Here is a 26,530-nt window from a genome sequence, read left to right as displayed (position 1 = left end):
ATGTAATCCAAGAATATCCCCATACAGATTCCAATGACTGGACGACACACAGCATCAGGAGCAGAACTGACTATTAATCCACACAGTCTCCTTATAAAGCATTCTCCCATGCAAGGGAGGGATTCACATTAATTAGGACAGTATCCAACAGTATAATCGTTACCTCCCACACATCTCCTCCCCTCAGTATGACACTTAATCCCATTACACATACTGTAGTTTTCCCCCCGGTCTGAATGTACCCTAAAACAAGTAGTTACAATAATCCTGGGGGTACCCCCTGGTAGCCCTGATCTGGGTGACTAACATATCCAAAAATCACCCAGATCGGTCCAGGGGTTCGGGAGTTAGGTGGAGGGTGTAATTTGACCGACCGCACACGAGGTGGTATCCGAAAAGAGTTCCATAGGTTTTGGCCCTGCGGTCGGTCTTCGTTCGGGAGGTAAAATACACATTAATTACTGCCATCCACGATTAATCTTGGATTCACATGAATCCCCTTGTTCGTGTCAGGGTACCTGAAGTCTCTACCTCGGAGGAGGTTAGACTTCCCGACGTCCGTTCTCTCAGCGGGGCTGATTCATCTAATCCTCACAGCTCTCATAGTCATTCCCACTCCGGCCGCGAGAACCCCACTTCCTTTTATGACACGACGCTCAGGAGCCGACGTCATGACGGCAATCACATCCCGACCTGTCAATCTGGTTCGGAACAACGAATCAGGGCTCGGCAAGGGCGGAGCCATGATTTAGAGAACCAGGGTATAAAAGAGGGATGTGGCTAATGGTTCATTGCCCTGTCGTGGTTCTAGCTTGTCTGGTCCCTCAGTGCTCTTATGTTTATCGTTCTATCTGGTTTTGACTCGGCTTGTACTATCGTTCCTGTTTACCTCTCGTGTCCTTTGACCTCGGCTTGTCTCTCGCTTACCTGTCCTCTCGTTCCCTCGACCCCGGCTTGTCTCTGACTATTCTCTGCTTTCTCCTTACGTTAGTCCGGCCATTCTAAGGTCCGGTATACGTACATCTCTCCTGTTCGTACTCTGCGTGTTGGATCCCTGTCCCGATCCTGACAGTTCGGTACTTTGAAACTACCGAACGGGAGACTGATTAGCCTTCCCGTTCAGGAGTTACGGAGCTATGGAGGTCTCAGCGGTGTTCGGGTAATCGAGCGGCCGATTTGAGTTCCAGACACTCGACGACCAAACACCGCTGAGATTTTCGTGCGTAAGATGGCCGCCGCCACGTGTTCGTATACCAAACAGCGGCCACCCAGATACCGCACTAAAGTACCAATTAACCTGCGGTTAGAGAAGTGTGAACGATTAATAAGGTACACACTTCTCTCTGGGGTGCTCTATTGGTTCGGTAGTTTACATTCGTATGGAGTACGGATGGAAACTACCGAACAATTATACGAATCCCACATACATTTTAACCATAGGAACAAAAATAACACACGAATTGCAATAATATTACAGTCTTTTACGACAGCCCTGATACCATCTGCTACAACACTCTTCTACAATGTACAGCCTGTATAACAGTGTAAATTTGCTTTCCCCTCAAAATAACTCAACACACAGCCATTAATGTCTAACCATTGGCAACAAAAGTGAGTACACCCCTAAGTGGAATGTCTAAAGTGTCATATTTTGTGTGGCCACCATTATTTTCCAGCACTGCCTTAACCCTCATGGGCATGGAGTTCACCAGAGCTTCACATGTTGCCACTGGAGTCCTCTTCCACTACTCCATGACCACATCATGGAGCTGCTGGATGTTAGAGACCTTGCGCTCCCCCACGTTCCGTTTGAGGATGCCCCACAGATGCTCAACAGGGTTTATGTCTGGAGACATGCTTGGCCAGTCCATCACCTTTACCTTCAGCTTCTTTAGCAAGGCAGTGGTCATCTCAGAGTTGTGTTTGGGGCCCAGTCTCCAAAGGAAGGGGATCATGCTCTGCTTCCGTATGTAACAGTACATGTTGGAATTCATGGTTCCCTTAACTGTAGCTCCCCAGTGCCTGCAGTACTCATGCAGGCCCAGGCCATGACACTCCCACCACCATGCTTGACTGTAGGCAAGACAAACATGTCTGTGTACTCCTCACCTGGTTTCCGCCACACACTTTTGACACCATCTGAACCAAATAAGTTTATCTTGGTCTCATCGGACCACAGGATATGGTTCCAGTAATCCTTCAGCAAACTGTTTGCGGGCTTTCTTGTGCATCATCTTTAGAAGAGGCTTCCTTCTGGGACGACAGCCATGCAGTGTACGGCGTATGGTCTGAGCACTGACAGGCTGACCCTCACCCTTAAACCTCTGCAGCAATGCTGGCAGCACTCATACGTCTATTTCCCAAAGACAACCTCTGGATATGACGCTGAGCACATGCACTCAACTTCTTTGGTCGACCATGGCGAGGCCTGTTCTGAGTGGAGCCAGTTTCAGGGTCTTGACAATCTTCTTATAACCTTTGCCATCTTTATGTAGAGCAACAACTTTTTTTTTCAGATCCTCAGTGAGTTCTTTGCCATGAGGTGCCATGTTGAACTTCCAGTGACCAGTTTGAGAGAGTGTGAGAGCAATAAAACACCTGCTCCTCATTCACACCTGAGACCTTATAACACTAACGAATCAAGTGACACCGGGGAAGGAAAATGGCTAATTGGGCCCAATTTGGACATTTCCACTTAGGGGTGTACTCACTTTTGTTGCCAACAGTTTAGACATTAATAGCTGTGTGTTGAGTTATTTTGAGGGGACAGCAAATATACACTGTTATACAGGATGTACACTTACTACTTTACATTGTAGCAAAGTGTAAATTCTTTAGTGTTGTCACATGAAAAGATATAAAATATTTACAAAAATGTGAGAGGTGTACTAATTTTTGAGAGAGACTGTGTACATATATATGTATATATATACAGTTTTATTAAAAACACTGCTTGCAATAGCTGCAGATCTACTAAGTTCAGAATCGCAAATGGAGGCTTTACCTCAGAGTGCATCTATATTATGTATATTATGTATATTATATTTTTATTCGCTGCTATCTCTGGAACATTTATCACAGCAAATTGGTGCTCTGTTCCCACAGCTGTTGAATGTCCATTTTATACTGTGCAGGTTCTGGTTTAGGGTCCAGTAGTATTGCTTGAATATTTATTAAGTCTTGATTATTAGTTTGGATTGATAAAAAAAAAAAAAAATTCTACAAACTCCCACGTTGCCTACATTCTATCAGATGTTCTTAATATCGTCACAGGGTAGCATTCTAAATAATCTGCTAGCTCATACAACATTTTATTTTTTACCATGAAAACTGCTTAGTGGGCGAATAATATAAATAGGATAAATATTTTAGTATTGTGTCCTCATGGAACAATTAGGGAGCAATACAGTGGGGTTTAAATTTGTGATAATCTCCACAGGATTTAGTTCTGCAGCTGTCTTTCTCATGTTGTCAGCCATGTCTGTGAGGGAATAGGTTTGCACTGAAGCAGTTCCTTTAGTGTGCCCTCTGGTAATGATTTAAGAATGATGAACTCTCAGTGACACTGGAGAGATAGCATGTTTCTAAGGATTTTGATCATAAATTATTATTATTTTTTTTTCAACTCAGCATATTAAATGAGCACTATAGGGTCAGGAACACAAACATGTATTCCTGACCCTATAGCAGTGATGGCGAACCTTTTTGAGCCCGAGTGCCAAAACCGCAATACACTTTTTTTTCCTTAAAGTGCCAACACGGCAATTAAACCCAAATACTGAGTTTTAAGTTTAGAAAAAACAACTCGTACTGTTGTCCGAACTAATAACTTTTGTTTTAAAAGAACACAGAGAGTTCAATGATACAAATTTTAAATAATGATACGAATAGATAAAATTAAACTTATATTTATTAGTATCTCCAACAAATGCAATACATACACACACACAGACTGCTGAATACATACACACAGTCTGCCGAATACACACACACACACACGACTGCTGAATACAGAGACTGATGAATACACACACACTCTGCTGAATACACACACAGACAGACTGCTGAGTACACACACACAGACTGCTGAATACATACACACAGTCTGCCGAATACACACACACACGACTGCTGAATACAGAGACTGATGAATACACACACACACTCTGCTGAATACACACACAGACAGACTGCTGAGTACACACACACACAGACTGCTGAATACACACACAGTCTGCTGAATACACACACACAGTCCGCTGAATACACACACACAGTCTGCTGAATACACACACACAGTCTGCTGAATACACACACACAGACTGTGTGTGTATTCAGCAGACTGTGTGTGTATGTATTCAGCAGTCTGTGTGTCTATTCCGCAGTGTGTGTACTCAGCAGACTGTATGTATGTATTCAGCAGTTTGTCTGTCTGTATATTCAGCAGACTGTTTTTTTTCCAGCAATCTGCTGAATACACACACACACACAGAGTCTGTTGAGTACACACACAGACTGCTGAGTACACACACATAGTCTGCTGAATGATCACAGACTGCATATATTCAGCAGACTGTGTGTGTACTCAGCGGTCTGTGTGTGTACTCAGCTGTCTGTGCGTACTCCACAGTCTGCTGAATACACACTGCTAAATACACACACACAGACAGACTGCTGAATACACTTATATAGTCTGCTGAATACACACAATGCTGGATACACACAGACAGAATGCTGAGTACACACACAGAGTCTGCTGAGTACACACACAGAGTCTGCTGAGTACACACACAGTCTGCCGAGTTCAAAAAGACAGTCTGCTGAGTTCACACACACACAGTCTGCTGAGTTCACACACACACACAGTCTGCTGAGTTCACACACACACAGTCTGCTGAGTACACACACACACAGTCTGCTGAGTACACACACACACACACAGTCTGCTGAGTACACACACACACAGTCTGCTGAGTACACACACACAGTCTGCTGAGCACACACACACACATAGTCTGCTGAATGATTACCGACTGCATGTACTCAGCAGTCTGTGTGCGTACTCAGCAGTCTGTGTGCGTACTCAGCAGTCTGTGTGCGTACTCAGCAGTCTGCTGAATACACACACTGCTAAATACACACACAGACAGACTGCTGAATACACTTATATAGTCTGCTGAATACAAACAATGTTGGATACACACACACAGTCTGCTGAATACACACACAGTCTGCTAAGTTCACACACACAGACCGCTGAGTTCACACACACAGACCGCTGAGTACACACACACAGACCTCTGAGTACGCACAGACCTCTGAGTACACACAGACTTCTTAGTACACACAGACTTCTGAGTACACACAGACTTCTGAGTACACACACACAGACCGCTGAGTACACACACACATACCGCTGAGTACACACAGACTTCTGACTGAGTACACACAGCACACCTCACACACACAGCACACCTCACACACAAACACATACACTGCACCCCTCAATGCATTGAGGGGTGCAGTGTATGTGTTTGTGTGTGAGGTGTGCTGTGTGTGTGTGTGAGAGTGGGGAGGTGCTGTGTGAGAGTGGGGTGGGGGTGCTGTGTGAGAGTGGGGTGGGGGTGCTGTGTGAGAGTGGGGGGGGGTGCTGAGTGAGAGTGGGGGGGGGTGCTGAGTGAGAGTGGGGGGGTGCTGAGTGAGAGTGGGGGGGTGCTGAGTGAGAGGGGGGGGATGCTGAGTCAGAGTGGGGGGGATGCTGAGTCAGAGTGGGGGGGTGCTGTGTGAGAGTGGGAGGAGGGGGTTTGTGTAGGGGGGCATTTGTGAGAGTAGGAGGAGGGGGTTTGTGCAGGGGGGGGGATTTGTGAGAGTGGGTTTGTGTAGCGGGGGGGATTTGTGAGAGTGGGAGGAGGGGGTTTGTGTAGAGGGGGGGGATTTGTGAGAGTGGGAGGAGGGGGTTTGTGTGGAGGGGGGGTTTGTGTAGAGGGGGGATTTGTGAGAGTGGGAGGAGGGGGTTTGTGTAGAGGGGGGGGATTTGTGAGAGTGGGAGGAGGGGGTTTGTGTAGAGGGGGGGGGATTTGTGCAAAGGGGGGGTGCTGCCGGTATAATTATTATTATTTTTTTAAAATAATCATTAAACTATTTGTAGTTATTTTTTTAATTTATTTTATCCCCCCCTCCCTTCTTACCTTTGGTGAAGGAGGGGGGGACACAGTCGGTGGTGGTTAGTAGCTGTATGCCTGAGCTTCAGCTATTCTCCGCTTCAGCTCCTCTGTCCTCCGGCGCAATGCTGTAGGGAGCGTTGCCATGGGAACGCGCGGCAACGCTCCCCACAGCCTGCTCGCGGGAGGATCGATCTGCTGGCTCCCTCCTCTTGCCGGCTGCCTCCATGTCCTCCGAAGCGGAAGCAGAGTAGGCGCCTGCCATTTTGAGCAGGCAGGTGCCTACTCTGCATTAATGCCGACCCGCGCAAGCCGTCTCCCACCTCCCGGCGACCTATGGCCGCGTGCCCACAGAAAGGGCCCGGCGTGCCACCTGTGGCACGCGTGCCATTGGTTCGCCATCATTGCCCTATAGGGTTGAAACCACCATCTAGCCACCCTGGTCCCCTCATGCCTCCCTAAATATAGTAACATCTTACTTGTATTCAAGTCTGAAACTGCTTACTTTGTCCCTGTTTCCTTTTGACCTGCCCACTGCCTGCTGACATCATCAGACGTGGTGGCCTGATCCAATCACAATGCTTCCCCATAAGATTGGCTGAGACTGACAAAGAGGCAGATCAGGGGCAGAGCCAGTATGATTCAAACACAGCCCTGGCCAATCAGCATCGCCTCTTAGAGATGAATTGAATCAATGAATGTCTATGAGGAAAGTTCAGTGTCTGCATGCAGAGAGCGGAGATACTAAATGATTGGATGCAGTGTAGGCAGCCATGACCCAGGAAGGATCTCTAACAGCATTCTGAGGAGTGGCCAGTGAAGTTAATGTAAACACTGCATTTTCTCTGAAAAGACAGTTTTTACAGCAAAATGCCTGAAGGTAATGATTCTACTCACCAGAACAAATTCAATAAGCTGTAGTTGTTCTGGTGACTATATCCCTTTAACTTTTTGTAACTGTCACCTAAAAGAAAACATTGACAGGATTATTTATTACAGTAAACTTTCAGAAATTCACGTGGGTATTAAACATTTAAAGGGGACCTGTCAGGCCCCCATACTGCTTGTGCTCTTTGTAAAGAGCATGCAATTTCATTTATACATTGTACCAGGAGTTTTGCTAGCAAATGTAGCGTGGGGGAAAAATATATATTTTTCCTACTTCTCAGTCAAATCTTTGGCAATATGACTGACAAGGGAGTCAAACAGCAATCACATAGCATATGCTGCTGTGGCTATGGAAACTAATGAGAACATCAGCTGACACTCTCATCCTGTCAGCTGCACCCTGGGTGAGGCCTCCTGATTAAAGCCTCGTCCTCATATGGAAGAGGCCGAGGCTTTAATCAGGAGGCCTTGTGAAGTTGGTATAGTGCTCAGAGTGTCCTTTTAAGGCGAAATATCTGAACTGGAAACATATCTAGCTTTGGAAAAAAATTGGCCAGTTGGCCAGATAACATTTACAAAAAGTGAAATTGTATTCAAAAACATCAATATACATCAAGCATGTCAAACTCACATGCGGCCCACAATGAATATCTTTGCGGCCCGGCGAGCCGCGAGTTTGCCATGCTTACTAATGCAGAGTAGGCACCTGCTCTCCCCACATTGCAGGTGCCTACTCTACTAAAATTTACCCGGCCGGGAAGGAGTGGTCACTGGCGGCAGCGAGGGAGCTCAGTCTTCCTGATCCTCACTGCTCCCTCACGCTCGCCCTCTATAGTGATGCTGGGTGCCGGAATAGGAAGTCATTCCCGCACCCGGCATCACTAAACTGCGCACAAGGGAGCAGTGAGGAGCAGGAAGACTGAGCTCCAGAGAGAAGATCCCCTCTGGACCCCAAGGAGAGGCCTCATACCAGCTCCCAAAGGTAGGGAGCAATTAATAAAATTATGTGAGTGTGTGCAAAAATGTGGAAATGTGTGTGTGTGAGTGTCTGTCTGTCAGTGAGTGTGTGTCTGTCAGTGTGTGTGTGTCTGCCAGTGAGTGTGCCTGTCAGTGTGTGTGTGTGTGTGCCTGTCAGTGTGTGTATGTGTCGGTCAGTGTGTGTGTGTGTGTGTGTGCCCTTTCTGTCAGAGAGTTTGTGTGCCTGTCTGTCAGAGAGTTTGTGTGTGTGTGTGTGTTTCTGTCAGAGAGTTAGTGTGTGTCAGTGTGTGTGTCTCTCAGTTTGTGCCTGTCTGTCAGTGTGTGTGTCTGTCAGAGAGTGAGTTTATGTGTCTGTCGGTGTGTGTGTCTGGCAGTGAGTGTTGGTCAGTGTTGCTATGGCCGGGGCTGGACAGTGGAGGACCTGGAGGTGCACGGAGGCACGAAATGCCACATCACATTCCGATGTGACGTCAACGTGCTTCACCTTCACAGGTTTTCAAGGAGTAGCGGGAGGATCAGATTTGGCACAGGTTGCAGATGTCGTCATTGGGGGGTATACCAGAGGCTGGACTCCAGAGTCGCATACAGGCAGTCGCAATGTGAGTGGAGTCTGCTTGTTGGCTAATATTGTTTTTCTTTAAACAGGGGTCGGGGTTTGGTAGAGGGTGGTGCTGAGATTTAGTATACAGGGGGGACTGGGGTTTAGTAGAGGAAGGACTCAGGTTTAGTAGAGGGGGATGCTTATTTTTTTATATATACTGTACTTTTCAAAACAAACCTACGTTTCTAGGAAAATTAAAGTTTTTGTTTTTTGCAGTCCACATAAACTTAAACCTTGTTTACTTGGCCCGTGCTAGCCTTTGAGTTTGACATGCTTGCTATACAGTATTTTAAATAAATGTAAAAAAAAAAAATTAATTTAAATAAAATTTTGCCGACTTGAAAAACAAAAACAAAAAAATACACGAAAATGTAAAATGTGATGACAGTGGTTCTTTAAATGGTTTGCTTTTAAACTCAAGGACCATATCCCCCCCAACTGTTTCTAGTTAGTTATAATTAATACATAGTTCCGGTCAGATCTTTTTTTGTTCTGTTATATATTGTGCATCTATTTTTGTATTAGTTACTTGTCTCTGTTCTCTTTTCGGTTTACTAAACCCCACACAGGGCCCCTGTAACTAAATCCGAATCGATGGTGTAATCAGATCAGTTCTAGGTAGGATGGACCCTCTGTCCGCCCCTTGCTTGGTCCACTTAGTAAGGAGATACTTTCAGCTATGTACTAATGTGTGCCTATACCTCCTGGTCTCCAACACCCTCAGTGCTTCACAAACTGGGCAGAGCAAGGTAAGCAGGCTCTGTGAGTGGCAGAGCATTGTAGTCTATGTGCAGAGCAAATTATGGGCAGATAAAGAGCACAGTAAATTCAGTACAGAGCAGTGTCCCTTGTTAGTACAGAGGTGGAGCATCCTATAGTGTCTGGAGTCGCAGATCCGTGTAATTCTGCTATAAGGTTTCTTGTATAGTGCTGATGACTTTACAAGGTTTAGTTTAATTCAGCTACCTTTTCTTCTCTCCACCTTTAGTCTGAGAAAACTGACCTGGTTTATGTATATTAAGTTATTTCATTAGGTTAATCTACTGTCTATAATCCTTTTAGTTTTTCCCCCTTTGTAACTATACATGTTTATTGTTTGAAATAAATAGGACTTGTTGTATGTACAGATATGAATCTACTCTATCTGCATTTAATGCAGTCACTGTATGAAGGAACCAATATTATTTTGTGGATTCACAATGAGAGGATGACAGGGAAGGTGTAAAAATATTGCTTCACTGTCAGGCTAATTCACCAAATACCTAATTGTATCATATTAAATCTGAATGGGAAAATGAAGGCTAAACTAAATGATCTGGAAAAATTATCCAAGTAACCTTGACAATTTTAGCCTACATTTTGCCATTCAGATCTAATTTACTTATTTGGTGTCTAATGGATGTACCTGCATGAATCATTATTCAAGTAGTAAATTCTTGTAATCTTACCATGGCATGTACTGCTTTATTAAGCACATTGGATCAGCTTGAGTTGTTCAAACTTAAGACAGAAAAAAAAACCTTCATTACCTTTGTAGATACAGGATGACACAGGAAAGTCATTACTTTGAGAGAAGTATTTTAATTTAGCCATGTGCCTGTATTCAGTAAAAGCATGCTGCACAATAGTACAGATTTTGGGGCAGTATGTTTGCCTTGCATTGCTACAGTGCTGCTTTAATAGGCTAAAGTGGCTTTGTCCCCTTCTAGGATCTTTGCATATTGACATTGATCCTTGCTGTGAGGTGGCCCGGACGGATCCAGAACCTAATGTCAGAAATGCACTTGTAGATCATTTAAAGGAAAACAGATTATTCAAATTAAAACAAATATTTTGTGTTCATTCTGTTTTATAGAAAAATAAAAATACTAGAAAAATACATTAATATAGCGATTAATGGATAACAGCAAGAGTATATTATTTTGCAAACATTAATGTAGTCTCCGAGTTACCTTGGCAGGTAGTACAAATTCAGGTTATGAGGCTTGCAATGTGCAATGTTGAAACATACAACAGTGTCTGCCTATTGTCCAGCAATGTCACAGAAGGATGTGGAAGAGCCCTTGGCGGGGGCTATCTAAAAGTGACAAATAAGCAAACACCCAAAATACATCATTGCACATTGGTAGAGAAAGGAGTATATGATTTGCCAAACAGAAAGTAGACTAGAGTATGCTACACCATAACACAATGGCCAACCCCAAAACAACTTTCCATTTATATCACTCCAAACGTATGTACAGATGAAAGCAAGAAGAAAAAAAATGACTAGCTGGTGTTCTTTACAAACACAGACTTAACGGGAGTGATAGGAAGGGATAGGCATGCTCCGGGTAGCTGCCCACGTCAGTGTCAGAGTACAACACTGAGGTCTATGGAAGATCCTGTGAGATCAGGAGAGCTTCCAAAGACAATGCCTATAATGCCTATTCCCTCTAGTGTCGGCAGGGGGAAATGACAGGTATAGGGAATATACATAAGACAAAATATTCCCTACTTTGTCTTATATCTTCTGACTGTGTAGATATTTCGATAAAAGTCAGTGTGAGTATTTCACAAACATTTTATCTTTATGAAATACTCAATTTGGGGTCGGAGGGGGGTAGATGAGAGAGCAACTTTAAAGAGTTGTCACATGCCATTAAAGAAAAGATTGCATACACTTGCTCTTTATGGGTCATCTGTCGGGTCTGAAGAAGCGCATATATCCTACTTCGAAGCTAATATAAAAGGGTTGACAGACAGAAGTCATAAACTAAGGGCAAATATATGATGGAAATATTGTTCTTGGTATATTGGGCATTCTAGACAGGCTCATTCATAAGTAGTAGCTTTAGTTGATCCTGCGTTTTTGACCAAAGGACATAACTTTATATCAAATGTGATCATAAGAAATGTAGTTGTACTTGTTGAGGTAGGCCAATTTAAGGGGTTAGTTAGTTATCAGTAAAGAAGTGAACATATCAAGAGAGACCATTGTCTTTAACCCCTTAAGGACCAAACTTCTGGAATAAAAGGGAATCATGACATGTCACGTATGTCATGTGTCCTTAAGGGGTTAAACTAGGAAAATATAAGAATTTGTTGCAGAGGTGTGAGTGGAGATGGGGGGTGATAAAGGAAAACTGGTTAATGTATCTGATTGGCATTGGTTGGAGCTGGTGTTGTCTGTTGTCTGTAAATAAGGGAGTTGTCTGGAAAGTCCTGTGACGCTGCTGTATCTGGGCTAACTGGATAGTATGATAATACTGAAGGAAATGGGGTAGATCCAGTCCTCCTGATACAGAGGGGACTATATATATATATAGTTTTGCATTACAATCAAGGTTTCTTTCCAAGCCAGGTAACATGCTCTATTTGTGAATAAGGAGGGTCTGGCATAGGTGTAGAGGTCTTGATTGTAGAGTTATTTAACAAAAGGGATCCTCATTCTTCCATGACAAAAAATATTGAACTTTCCAGGGCTGTAAGTCTTGTATTGCTTTCTGTGTAATTAGGGTGTAGTTTAGGACATATGTCTTGATAATGTCTGCCAGGAGAGTTACACCTGAGTATATGAAAATAATTACAATTAAATGGGCATATATATATTTTTATATGCCTTGTTCCAACATTCCTGTGGAGATGAATCAGTCATTCACTTAGTGCAACTGTATATAAAGACACACAGGCGCACAGACTTGAGAGGGTGGGGGGGGGGGGGCACAGCAAGGAGCGAGCCAATGGCCTGTGACAGAGTGTCCAGGAGGTTGCCCACATTAGGGCACCCCCAAAGTCGCCACTTACAGCACGAGAGAGCAGAAGGAAACTGGAGAAAACCCACAGCGGCTCTCCCAAAGATAGGAAGGCTGGATGGACTTCAAAAAATAAAATAAACAACAAATAAAAATAATTAGTGAGTATGTGAGCAAGAATGTGTGAGTGTGCCTGTCAGTGTGTGTCTGTCACTATGTGTTGTTTCTGTCAGTGTATGTGTGTGTGTCTGTCAGTGTGTGTGTGTGTGTATCAGTGAGTGTGTTTCAAAGCTATGAGACAGTCACACAATGAATCCACCTCTCCATCAATACGCCCAACCCCTTCTTGTAATCAAACACACTCTCACTGACAGACATACACACTCACTGACAGACATACACACTCACTGACAGACATACACACTCACTGATTTGATACACACTCTTAATGGCAGGGTGTGTCAAATCAGTGAGTGTGTCTGTCAGTGAGTGTGGGAGAGATTACAAAAAGGGGTTGGGCTTATAGATTGAGAGGTGGAGTCATTGTCATAAGAACATGAATGCCTGTATTTGACATTCGCAAAGGAGAGGGGTCACTAATATGACCACGCCCACCCATAGTGGCACCAAAAAAGATTCTGCACCCAGTTCTGAAGCTCACGTCCCAATTGAAGGTGCTTTAGGTAGTGAAAAGGGGTCGTCATGGGTACTCTGACCGGTCTGCAGCTACGCAGCCCCATATGCAGCAAACTGAGATGTGTGTTCGGACATCTTTCTGTCATGGCGAGCAGTACATTTTCAGCATTTTCAGCAGTTTGAGCTAAAGTAGGCCCATGACCTTGACACAGCTTCGTCGGTTGTCCTTCCTTGCACCACTTATGGTACGTACTCACTACTACATACTGGGAACACCCCACAAAGACATGCAGTTTTGGAGATGCTCTGACACAGTCATGTAGCCATCACTATTTGGCTCTTGTCAAAGTCACTCAGATCTTTTCACTTGCCCATTTTTCCTGCTTCCAACACATGAAATTCAAGAACTGACTGTTCACTTGCTGCCTAATATATCCTAAACTTTAACAGGTGTCATTGTACCGATATAATCAATGTTGTTCACTTCACCTGTCAGTGGTTTTTATGTTGTGGCTGATCTGTGTATGACTGCTGTTTTAAACATTTTATGTATATCTATTTTATGTTGAAAACCTTTTCTGCTTCGAGTCACTTGTTTTGTTTCTATCCTAATGACAGGGCTTAGAATTTTCCGCTACCTATTGGCATATAGAAATTCCCCTCTTATTATATTAGTGTATTAATGGCCCTCCAGGTTTAGAGATGGGAGTAACTTTTAGTCCTTTCTAGTTGTGTAGAAATTTTGAAAACTACTAAGGGTAATAATTCCATAATTTAGCTTTAATAACTAATTGTATTTTACACCGATGGAATATTTTGTAACCAACCTCAGCTTGAGTTTTTTTTCTGTGTTCCATAATTAGCTTTTTACGATCTCCTTTTGTGTAGCAAACACGTTTTATTACAATATACATGTAACAAATAATCTATTAAAATACATTTGTAAAGTCTTAGCATGGAAACTTGTCAAACAGGCTTTAGTGCTGCTAGGGATTAGTGAGATTTTCTCTCAGAACCATGTATAGTACCATGAAAATGAAACACAATCTAAATCCGATGAATTCCATGAATTCATAACTTTTTTTGTGTTAATACTAGGAAATATATTAATAAAAAAAAAAAAAACACTTCGACCGCTATAACTTCATGTAAATTAAGATGTCATGGTGCCAGGAAGCCGCCGGACACAGTTTTACCTTCAGGGGTTAAACCGGTCTCTAACAGTTCAACCCCAAAGTGAGCCTCCAGTGCTGATCTCAATTCCACCAGGCAGAACCTGGCTTCTGAAATCTTAGTTTCAAGGAGTGCAGAGTGCTATCCCTCAGGGACACCACTGACTGCGGTCAGCTGACGCTCCTAGCCTATTAGTGACTCCCTATTCACAAAACTAACTTGATAGGAAACTTACCTTCTTCAAGCTAGTTTTGTGAATTGCGAGTCACTGATTGGGTGAGAGCGTCAGCGGACTGCTCTCAGCCAATCAAGTGTGCCACTACCCGGCCGCACTTCGCGCTTCCTGAAACTGAGATTTTAGAAGCAGTATTCCACCTGGGGGAACGATCGGCCCTGGAGGCTCAGATTGTGGTTAAACCGTTCGAGCATGGTTTAACCCCTTAAGTTAGTACTATGCCGTTGTTATGGTGCCTAAACTGCCCCTTTAAGTAACTGACAAATTAAAGGGATACTTTAAGCATGAAAAAACTTTAGCTTAATGAAGCAGTTTTGATGTATAGATTATACCTCTACAGTCTCACTGATCAATTCTCTTCCATTTAGGAGTTAAATCACTTTTGTTTCTGTTCATACAGCAATAGCCACACCTCCCCAACTGTGACTGACATAGCCCAGATGGATAAAAAGATTTTATTTTTAACCAGATGTGACAAAAGAGTGTGCTTACTTTATAAGTTTTTAGCTCTTGCTCTGTTAATTTATATTTTATCACACATAGGAGGCTACTGCAAACTCTTGCAGGCTATTAACAGAGTAGGAAATCCTGAGTTAAAGAGAATGTGAATAAAAAAAAGCTTAAACATTAGATCTCTCTTTACAGGAAATGTGTAAGGAGACTGTGCAGATCACATGCAGAGAGCTACATAAACAAAGTGGTTTAACTACTAAATGACAGAGAATCGAGCAATGACCTCAATGGCTTGATCTATGCACCAAAATCATTCCATTAAGCTAAAGGTGTTTGGGTGCAAAAAGTGTCCCTTTAACAATAATTTGTACAAAACAAACTGTGAGCAGTAGTTTATAGAAGTCCATTTTGTAGTAGAAAACTTGGTAATGATCATTATATGTTTAATTACATTCTAGGAAGTATTGCCCCAAAAGTGAGTGGGACTACCCATAAAGTGAGTGGAGCCGCACAAAGGTTACGTGGAGTAAAGTACCACTACCTAACACTTTCTGTAGAAGAGGCCTAATCCTCTCGTCAAGCCCAGATTCTCCCAGGTAAGTTTGTCATAGCACAATAAAAGGGTTGATTGTATTTGCAGTTCCTGGACACAAGGTTCATCTTACGGAGCCAATATCATATAGGCTCCATAACATGTGAGTGGTTCCAGATATATATTCATTATTGATTGCCATTTCTTACAGGGATAGGCAACCTTCGGCACTCCAGATGTTGTGGACTACATCCCCCATAATGCTCTTACACCCATAATGCTGACAAAGCATCATGGGAGATGTAGTCCAAAACATCTGGAGTGCCGAAGGTTGCCTATGCCTGTGACTATCTACACAATTGTTTAGTTTTTTCTCCTTTTTTTCGTGTACCTTCAAGTTTACTGTTACACTGTATTTGTGGGGTAAGTTATAGCTACCCCTGCACAGGTTACAATGTTTGTATAGCGCTCCACCTACTGGTAAATATTCTATATGATTATTTTTTTTGTTTTCCTGTGTGGAATATAGCAAGATAAAGAGCACTATATAGTCTAAAGCTTTTAATTCCATAAAAAAACATTTCTATAAAGGATGAATGATTAAATTAATAATAACAATTGTGGAAATTGACATAATTGTAATTTTTAAGTTTGTCCATGAAGTAATCTATATATTAAATTGCTGTTTTATTATGTTTATATGCTAGTTATGCATCCCTTTTTTTCAAATGAATGTGATACCATTCTTTTTCAAACAAAAAAAGTTTGAAGCGACGCTCCAGTGCTAGGAAAACAAAGCCCCTCCCTCCTGCCCACCATCCCACCAAAACCCCTTCAGCCACTTACCTGAATCCAGCGCCGATGTCCCTCGGCGCTGGGTCAGGCTCCGCCCTTGCTCCTCCCCGCCATCATCCGCAGATGGGGGAGACCTAATGCGCATGCATGGGAATGGCTGCGCGTGCGTGCATTAGACCTCCCCATAGGAAAGCATTATTCAGTGCTTTCCTATGGGGATTCCGGCGACGCTGGAGGTCCTCATGCAGAGCGTGAGCACTTCAAGGGTCGTTTAAATGACCAAAAGACGTCTAAGAAGCTGGAAGTCCCTCTAGTGACTGTCTGGTAGACAGCCACTAGAAGAGGACTTAACCCTGCAAGGTAATTAGTGCAGTTTGTAAAAACTGCAATAATAACACTTGCAGGGTTAAGGGTGATAGGAGTTGGCACTCAGACCACTTCAATGAGCTGAAGTGGTCTGGGTGCCTACAGTGTCCCTTTAAACTCTGTAAAACTGCAGGAAGTGTCTCTAGTGACTGTCTGATCGACAGCCACTAGAGGCAGTCTTAACCCTGCAAGTTTTGCAGTTTCTCTTAATGTTTTATATTGCAGGGTTAAGGGAACAGGGACACTGCACCCAAACAACTTCAATGAGATGGAATGATCTGGAGGACTATAGTGTCCCTTAACCTTATTACCCCTTAATAACCCTTCAAATAATTCTCGATTCACAGATGTAAAGTTCACAAGGCTGAGATGTTGATTCCTTCTTTAAATATCGGTACAGTCTGGGAAACCCGGTAAGAGTCATCATTTGAAATTGGTACTTATCATGTAATGGTGCTAAAGTAGTTAAAGCATACCTTGATTGCCTGTCATTTTATCCAACCAAATGAGGGCTGATCCTGCAGGAAGCACTGTTCTAGTGCTCCCTGCAGGGTCCTAGTGCCCTGAACATGTTGTGATGCACTCAAGCTATGATTGTTGGAGAAGGCAGGACAGTTCTAAGGCAGGACAGGACTTGAAAATCAGGACTGTCCCGACAAAATCGGGACATTTGGGAGGCATGTTAAAGTGACATCATAGGCAACAAAACAACTTTAGCTTAATAAAGCAGTTCTGTGTATAGACAATGCCCCTGCAGTCTCACTGCTCAATTCTCTGCCATTAAGTTAAATCACTTTGCTTATGCAGCCCTAGTCACAGCTCCCTGCATATAACGTGGACACCCTTCCTAAACACTTCCTGTAAAGAGAGATCTAATGTTTAAACATCCTTTATGGCAAGCTCTGTTTTATTTAGAATTTCTGATCTCTTGCTCTGTTAATAGCCTCCTAGACCATACAGGAGCCTCCTGTATGTGATTAAAGTAACAGTTCAGGCACCATATCAAAATTAAGTTGTTATGGTGCAAGGAGGAATGAATCTCCCTGCCCTTCCGTTTTCTAAAAATCTGCAAACTGGAAGGCTCTTGCAGAACCGGACAGGTTTCAGGTATGTTTCTCTTCAGGACAATTTGAATTTTTTGAATGGGGATTCACTGATTGAGAGCCTCAGCTGACACCAATCGGTGGTGCCCGATTCTCCAAGAGGCATCCAGTTAAGAGCTTTTTAGAAAACGGAAAGAAGAGGCAGGGTGATTTGGCACTGCAACAAAGACTTTCGGGTTAAACTGTTCGAGGTGAGCCAGCGCCAGGGGCCACCTCGAATAATTGCTTAATTTCAATGAAGTTTTAGTGATGCTGGAGTGTTCCTTTAAAGTTCAAGTTACAGAGCAGGAGATAAAAAACTTATGAAGTAAGTTAAGTTCTGATTGAAAATTAAACCATTTTTAATGCAGGTTGTGTCAGTCACTGTCAGGGGAGGTGTGGTTAGGGCTACATGAACTGAAACAAAAGCGATTTATCTCCTAAATGGCAGAGGATTGAGCAGCGAGACTGCAGGGACATGATCTATACACCAAAACTGCTTCATTAGGCTAATGTTGTTTTGCTACCCATAGTATCCCTTTACGTTGTGTGGGTATCTAGTGTTCATTTGAAAATACATAGATAGTTCCATGTACTTTCTATTTGAAATATCTTTTTAATTTTCATATTAGTTAAAATAATAATGTAATTCCTTTTTATTTTTTCCAATATACTGTATTTGTAAAAGAGAAGCTGTAAAGTCCTTGGCTAGGTCGCTGCAGTATCTGCCCTTCACTGAACCAGACACATTTCCATGCTGAATGCTTAGAGAAAGTGTCACTGTCCAATGTTTCCAAAGGCAGCACGATTCATGACTGAACTTATAGGGAGTATACATGCATATGCACTCACTTGGGTATATTCCCGAACTTCTTATTTGTCAGTCAGCCTGTTGCATCAACAGGAAACAAGGCAAAGGCAGCATTTTTATGTAGAAATCTATTTATTTTCCTGGGGAATTACTTTTCCATTTTGATTCACAGGGCAAATGTGTGAGCTGTCCACTTGTGCCATTTATTAATGTGCTTCCATGCACATGAGGGTAATGTGATGCCCGTTTAATTGCGTGTGTTTGTAGCACAGACTTTTTAGCAATAAGACATACAGAGACAGAAAACAAGTTCAATTCTTTATTGTACATGGGAAACACATAAGGGGGGGGCCAGTGTCTTGGACACAGCGTTCTACAGAGAAAGGTCAGCAATGTTGACAGTTACTCCTCATTCAGACTTTTCTGTAAATAAAAGAAAAGAGTTATACGGAGGAAGCACAGAGACAAGATCAAGTCAATTGCAGTGAATGAAAGGCTATTTGTTTGTGTGTAAAACATTTTTTTAATACTCAGTTTCCTTATTTTCCATTCTTGTGATTTTTTAAATACTACTTCCTGTCACGACTAGTAATGTGGTCCAGCACGCAGAAACTATGTAAACATATACATAAGTCAGAAAAGGAAAAATAACAGGACAGAGCGTAAACCGGACCTTAGAATGGCCGGACTAATACGCTAGAGACAGAGAATGGTCAAAGGGAAAGCCGAGGTCAAGGAAGCCAGAGAATACTCAATACCGATAAGACAAGCCAAGTCAGGGAAACCAGAGATCAGAATAACCAGGGAAACGCCAAGGATCAGGATACCAGGAAATCAGAAACACGAAACTAGCACTTTCAGGAAACCAGGAAACTGAAACCACGACATGGCAAAGTACTAGGGTGATTTAGGGGTTTAAATACCCCTCTCTAAGCTATGATTGGTCAGAGGGCGACCTCTGACCCCAGAACGTGCGTGTGCGTTGACGTCGTGACGTCACGCACACGTTAGTATAATTCTCTGGGGCGGGGCTATCCATAGACGCGACCACGTGGTCGGCGCCATATTGGATTCGGGCGTGATGCCCGGAAGAACTACATGCGCGGTTCCCGGCTCGCCGACGAGCAGGTAAGCTCGTGTAGTTGGAGCGGTCGTGCCGGTCGGGCACGACTGTGAGGCTCGGCGGGCCGGTGACCGCAACACTTCCCCTCTTGTAACCTTATACCCAAGTATCTTTCTATTATCCGCTTGTCTGCAAAATTTGTGAATTCTTTATCTTTATCACCTACCTTGCTTCCTACATCCCGGGTCTTTGCTCTATACTTGTTGACCTGAGACTCTGCAATGTCCGCTCGTTCCTCTGCCTCATCCAGCTCATGCTGAACCTTCCGGAACTTGGAAAGGTTAGTGTTGGCCTGTTCCTCCTGGAGAGAACACATGGCAGAGAAGAAAGCAGAGCACTTAGGGATAAAGGCAACATGAGAGATACAATAGAAAAAGAATAATGGGGTATACACATTGTGACCTTTCTTAAATTATGGGCACTTACCGACTCCTCTGCTTGTCTTTTATAAGCCTTTACTTTGAGCTGGAGCTTATCTACAAGGTCCTGAAGACGAGCCAAGTTCTTCCTGTCTTCCTCAGTCTAGAGGAATGAAAAAGGCGCATAGGATCAAAAGAAGATATGAGAGCAGAAGACATGTGTAGGAGGGTAAACAAAATGTGCTGCATGCTGAAAAATGTAATCTATTGAAGAGTGGTTATTCTCAGAGGAGAGTATGGAGCCTTATGTTCAACCTGTAGATACTTTTTGTATGTGTAGTGCCATGTAATATAACAATGTTTGTAAAATACTACGCTTCACGTCATCATGTAGCTTAAAAATTGAGACCTATATATTATTCTTCTGGATTGCAAAATAGCTGGAAATACATAAAAAAAAACATATAAAATTAGCAGTATGGAGTTGGACTTATTATCGCAAAACCCAATTCTCTAAAATATCTGTAACACCGGGCTCTTAGCAGCTCACTAACATCTGCATCCTTCTTCCCAGATAATTTTTTTGCTGGATGTGCAAACATAGACATTGATCAGGTGTAGGGAATCATTGCTCATCTGCCAGACTGGCTGCTACAAATATAAGATATATCTTCTTTTCATAGAACTAATAATATGTACAACGTACATCTTCTGCCTAAGATACAACTAGTTGTCAGCTCTCTTTGCTGCACAGGAATATCTTTTCCTTGTGCAATTTTTTCGCCTCTGTGCTCACTTATTATTATCTTCACTTTTTCCTAAGTATTTGCTTAGCTTTCTCCATGAATATAATTTTAGCTGGTGCTGAACTCCATTTCCCCTCTCTCTTGTCCTCCATACCTGATATGTGAGCTCTTTTATACGTCTCTCGTACTTTCTCATGCCTTTTACAGACTCTGCATTTCTCTTCTGCTCTATCTCCAACTCTCCATCCAATTCTCGGACTCGAGCCTCCAACTTCTGTAGCTGTTTCTTCCCTCCTTTCAAGGCAATCTGCTCTGCCTCGTCCAGCCGCTGCTGCAGATCCTTGATTGTTTGTTCCATGTTCTTTTTCATCCTCTCCAGATGAGCACTTGTGTCCTGCTCTTTCTTCAGCTCCTCAGCCATCATGGCAGCCTTTGGGGAGAGAAGTACACTTGAATAAGGATCCACAAGAGATGTACCACAATATACCGGTCTATACCAGATACATACATCAGTGATGGCTTTTTTCGCTTTCTCTTCTGCATTGCGACATTCCTGCACGGCCTCCTCCACCTCAGTCTGCAGCTGAGAAAGGTCAGACTCCATCTTCTTCTTCTGGTTTATTAGGCTGGTGTTCTATACATGGTAACATATGCAATTATAGATTTAACTATAAATTAAACTAGAATGAAAACTTGGCATAGGCTGCATAATGTAGGAATCACCATTTGAACTATTGTTAGGAAGACAAAGGGTAATGGAAGAATCAATTTATAGGTTGCTTGAAGTGAACTATATATGGTATTGTCCAAGCTGCTATTTTAGGACCTGAACACCAAAAGACATATGAAACCATTCTTAGTGCAATAGATATGTATTATATGTTACTAATGGAATTGACATTGATCATAAGTACATAGTTGTCACTTCACCTGGGAATGGAGGAGTTGCACTCTCTCACTGGTCTCTATAAGCTCTTGCTCGGCAAGTTTGCGCGCTCTCTCTGTCTGCTCCACCAAGGACCTCAGCTCCTCCAGCTCAGCTTGAAGCAAATTATTCCTCCTCTCCACAATGGCAATGTTCTCTTTTAGCTCCTCATTCACTCTCACTGCATCATCCAGCTGGATTTGCGTATCCTTGGAGATAACAAAAACAGTACTGTGACCATCACTTAACATTGAGCAATGCAAATTCTATTTGTTGGTTCTTAGTGTATTAATATAATGTCATATTCTGTATCGTACTAGGTGTTTTGAACCATGGAACTTTACTAGGACCTGTGCAATACCATATTACAGAAAACATATTTTTTTTGCCTCAATACATTCTCATACTAAGAATCGCCTAACAAAAAGATTGTAGTTTGTGAGATTGCAATATGCAGTAAAAATGTGAAAACAATAACCTCAATTTAACATTGCTGTAGAAGTTTTCCAAATGAATTAATATTTTTGGATACACTTTTAAAATTATTACATTTTATGAAAAATATAAAACTTTTGTAATATTATGATCGTGTTTGCTATATCGATATTTTTTATATATATGGTTTAATATTTTTGGTAAAAAAAAATCATTTTAAACATGTATCCAAAAGTTGTACATTATTTGGAAAGTTTATCCAACAATATTAATTTGAGACCAATGTGAGTTACAAAAAAAAGGGGGAGATACCTTCAGATGACCTTGCAATATTTTGAGTTGTTTTTGTGCTTCAACAGCAACACGGTTCGCCTGGCTGAGCTGGACCTCCATCTCATTTAGATCGCCCTCCATTTTCTTTTTAATTCTCATGGCTTCATTGCGGCTCCTGGTTTCAGCCTCAAGTGATGTCTGCAATGAGTCAACCACTCTCTGGTGGTTTCTCTTGGCCTGTTCCATCTCTTCATCCTTCTCAGACAATTTGCGCTCAAAGTCCGCTTTCACTTGATGCAACTCCAGTTGGATATGCAGAATCTTGCCCTCTTCATGTTCCAGAGATGCCTAGAAAGTTAATTTGCAATGGAGAGTCATCAGTCACATTGATACAAAACAGAACTTTAGGAAACACAAATAGATCAAAGAAAACAAGTTATGAGCATTATTTTTGTTCTTCTTGGCCTCTTCTTAAGTTGATATACTGTATGTAGTTGATATACTGTATATTAATTCTTCACAAAGACAGTGTAAATAAAATACATTAAAACATTGTAAGCACCCCTATGCTTAATGCAAACCCGTTGTGGAGGCATAATGGGGGAGCGCAATATTCATGATTGCTTAAATCGACTAGAATCTGAGCCTGCGATATAAACTAAGGATAGTAACATGCTTGCCTTAACATGTCATTTCAAATGACTAATCTTCACTTGCAGTACTATTCTGCCTGTAGGTCAGAATGTTGTGGATAATCACAAATATTTTGGGGATTAGTAACTAAGCAATACATTGTAGAATATACACCAAAACAGTAAAGCTCGTATACATTTATATTAACTCATCACATCTAACTGCTTAACGTTCTCTTCTGGGTTGTCTTTTTATGGTTTTAACCCTTTCATTACAAGAGGTTAGCAAATGCCATACTGTCACTTCTGTCCTGCAACATCAACTGTGACGATAGAGTAAATGTGGTGTTACAGAAGTACTGTTTTGTTTTATTTTTTGTCCAGGTTAACATGCTCATGAATTGTTTTGAAACTGTTCCTTAATTATAGGGACTCAGTTTCATGATCTTGTCTTTGATGTCCAAAGTTGCTAAATTCTGTATGCCTAAGGACCTCACCTCAGCTTCTTCCAAAGCAGACTGAAGCTCTATCTTCTCCTGCTCCAGCTGTTTCCGGGTCTTCTCTAGTTCATGAATGCTCTTTCCACCCTCTGCCAGCTGTTCTGTCAGGTCCGCGATTTCCTCTGGTGATAAAAATCATAAATCTAAATAGAAAATACCATATCAAGAACCTTCTATCAGGACTGATACACTGTATATTTGACTCATGTTTTTCCTTTTTTGGAACACATGCAAAAATATTACCTACACATATTTCTGAGAGCATGGGCATAAAGAGTGTATGTTAAAGCCAAATACTGGTAAAAGTGGAATAAAATCATCATTGGTCCCTGAGACAAAAGTTCTAATTTTGATTGGCCGTGATAGATTTAAGTAATGTCCTAGGCTTGATCAAGTACATGTACGCTACACTAAAATCCCATTATTTTTTCCTTTATACATTACAATAATGGAACACTCTCTCCATACATAATAAGCCAGTGAACTACTACTTATAGTAAAGTATACAGGAAGACTGTACAGATAACTGTCTATGTGACAATGGCATTGGGAGCATGGAAGTCAGCACAGAACACTATTTGTTGAGAGATGATTAAGAAGACAAATGGAGTAGACCATATAAAATCAGCAGGAATATGTGGAAAATTATTGCACTGCAGCTAATAACCATATTAATGTCAACATATGTTTGTAGGCTTATACCAAATTACACGTCTAATGTTTGACCCCTTTAACTTTCCTTTTTACAGTTCTCACCCTGTAAATTCTTGTTCTCTCTCTTAAAAGTCTCCAGATGGTCCAGAGACTCCTCGTATGCATTCTTTAACTTAAAGAGCTCGGTGCTCAGTGAACGAGCTTCTTTCTGAGATGACTCCAGCTCTGTCTGGGACTCCTCAAACTTCTGTTTCCACTCAGCAAGGATCTGCAGGGTTGGAGAAATGGTTAGTATTTTCTAGCCACTTCTAATTAACAACCCTAGTAGTATGGGATTTTTTTTTTTTTTTTATCCTTGTCAAAGTTTCTCTGCTTTTTATCCAGTGCGGCTGCTGCTGCATTTGACCTCTCAACGTCCACCATCAGATCCTCAATCTCATTCTGCAGACGGTGCTTGGTCTTTTCCAAGGAAGAACACTTGGCATTTACAGCTTCTACAGCTTCTTCTGCATCCTGCAATCTCTGAGCCAACTTCTTCCTGTCAAGCAAATAGGTTATTAGAAACAAACATTATTTTGTTTAAAGATCAAACTTGTTGGCATAGCAAATGTTTGAAGTGTAAGCTATTATAATTCTCAGGTGGTGCTACCCTTCATGCTTTTAGCTCATGAAACTCACTTGGCCTCCTCTAACTCCTCAGTTCTCTGGATGGCATCCGTCTCATACTTTGTTCTCCATTGGGCCACCTCAGAATTGGCTTTAGATAACACCCGTTGCAGCTCTCCCTTGGCCTCTTGCTCTTCTTCATACTGTTCCCTTAGGAGATCACAATCGTGGCGGGCAGACTGCAGGGCATGGGCCAGGGCGTTTTTAGCCTTGTGTGAGAAGATGAAAGGTAAAGGGAATTATTGTACCAAGTGTAATTAAATCCCATAGCAGCAGGCAATGACATTATTAACACAGCATTCACAGCACGTCAAGTTCTCTTGCACCCCCTGCAGCATGTCTGCTGTTAATGCACACACAGTTGGAGGACATTCTGTGTCCTTGATGGCAATCTGTCACTACATTGTACACACCTTGGATTCCTCCTCCAGCTGTCTCTTCAAGTCTTCCAATTGCTGGGTGTAAGTTTGTTTGCCACGTGTCAGCTGTGTCACTAATGACTCTTTTTCATCCAGACGGCGTGATAATTCCCCTGTGGCCAAATGTATTTTAGACTCAACAAGTATTTAGGAATGTTCACAACCACTTATTAATGCAGTTCTAGCAAGCCCAGTTACTGCTGTAAACTATTCTTCTCAGCATCCAGGAGCACATTTTCAGATCAGAATCACCGCTGATATTTTTGTACTTTACACACATTTTGTTCCCTAATTTTTTTCACCATCTATTCCTGATCTGTAAAGCTTTTGTACACTTGTCAGGCTGCAGAGGGAACTGGTAATTTAGTACTTTATCTCAAACTAAACTGATTATGTGTTATGTAGAATGTTATTAGTATAAAGCTTAGATCCAAAAATCACACTATGACAATTGGTTATGTTAAAATATTAAATTACCAATGACATGATAGATGATAGCTTTGACATACTATGGTTTTCACAGCCAACAAATGATTCATAATGAGCTAAGACCTAATACTGACAAGAACCAATCTAAAACATGAGTTGTCTGCCTGTTTTGTTTATAGTATTTCTGGATGTTAATACCACACAGGTTACTGTGTTTGAGGTCAGGTGAGGTAGGAAAATATGACAAAATGTAAATGTTAGATTTTCCTATAGGTTAATTTAAGGGGAAATTCTGATGTTATACGCAAGTTGCCTGAGGATAAGATTCTATGACCTTAAAGTACCATTTTCAGTCTGAAGCTTGGCACGCTGGGTGGAAAGGTCATTCACTGCTCTCTGTGTCTCTTCTGATTTGGAGCGATGCTCATTTACCTGATCTTCTAATGTGCGGCATAACTTCTCCAGGTTTGCCTGTAGTAGCAAACAGAATATTGCTGCATGAAATTGGGTAGGAAATACATTTAAAAAAAAAAGGAAATGCAACGACACGTAGAGAACACAGTATGGAAAGTATCACTGTGCGAGTCTCCTACATTCCATGGTGTGCATATTGCTAAGAATAACTTAATATGACTTCAGTGATTCTAATTAATTAATGCTAATTGATAGTGGATGTCGCCTCATTCAGTGCAGTGCACCACAAAATACTCTCGTCAGTAATTTAATTTGGGAGGTAAATCCATGATGAAACAGGTGTTTTGAATATTTCTTACCAAGCCACTACTACAAAAGGTACAGCTTTAATGTACTTCTTGCCACATTTTGCGAACTATGTAAGTATGCCGTTTACATGCACATATTTTAACACTTTGAAAGATTATGAAGGTTCAATTACTAGGTAGATATGTTTGAAGGATTGACTAA

General features: G+C 42.0%; 2 protein-coding genes across 2 annotated transcripts in view; one reads left to right on the top strand and one right to left on the bottom strand.

Annotated features, from left to right (window-relative positions):
- The first annotated feature begins 9,284 nt into the window (after positions 1 to 9,284).
- Positions 9,285 to 26,530, top strand: part of NGDN (neuroguidin) — a 124,697-nt gene continuing 107,451 nt past the window's right edge. Inside the window, exon 1 of the mRNA XM_063454889.1 lies at positions 9,285 to 9,377. Coding sequence (XP_063310959.1) covers positions 9,316 to 9,377 — 62 coding nt within the window. The 5' untranslated portion in view covers positions 9,285 to 9,315. The remainder of the gene's footprint in view (positions 9,378 to 26,530) is intronic.
- MYH7 (myosin heavy chain 7) overlaps positions 18,751 to 26,530 on the bottom strand; it is a 51,005-nt gene continuing 43,225 nt past the window's right edge. Inside the window, exons 27-39 of the mRNA XM_063454888.1 lie at positions 25,951 to 26,077; positions 25,172 to 25,290; positions 24,771 to 24,967; positions 24,449 to 24,630; positions 24,195 to 24,362; positions 23,436 to 23,560; positions 22,346 to 22,654; positions 21,604 to 21,807; positions 21,182 to 21,307; positions 20,828 to 21,103; positions 19,995 to 20,090; positions 19,735 to 19,869; positions 18,751 to 18,868 (exon numbers count right to left, since the gene is read on the bottom strand). Of these exons, the coding sequence (XP_063310958.1) occupies positions 18,848 to 18,868; positions 19,735 to 19,869; positions 19,995 to 20,090; positions 20,828 to 21,103; positions 21,182 to 21,307; positions 21,604 to 21,807; positions 22,346 to 22,654; positions 23,436 to 23,560; positions 24,195 to 24,362; positions 24,449 to 24,630; positions 24,771 to 24,967; positions 25,172 to 25,290; positions 25,951 to 26,077 (2,085 nt within the window). The 3' untranslated portion in view covers positions 18,751 to 18,847. The remainder of the gene's footprint in view (positions 18,869 to 19,734; positions 19,870 to 19,994; positions 20,091 to 20,827; positions 21,104 to 21,181; positions 21,308 to 21,603; positions 21,808 to 22,345; positions 22,655 to 23,435; positions 23,561 to 24,194; positions 24,363 to 24,448; positions 24,631 to 24,770; positions 24,968 to 25,171; positions 25,291 to 25,950; positions 26,078 to 26,530) is intronic.

The sequence above is a fragment of the Pelobates fuscus genome, chromosome 5 (genome assembly GCF_036172605.1).
Source record: "Pelobates fuscus isolate aPelFus1 chromosome 5, aPelFus1.pri, whole genome shotgun sequence".
NCBI lineage: Eukaryota > Metazoa > Chordata > Amphibia > Anura > Pelobatidae > Pelobates > Pelobates fuscus.
The sequence above is the reverse complement of the archived record's forward strand: the minus strand, read 5'-3'. Positions and strand labels throughout refer to the sequence as shown.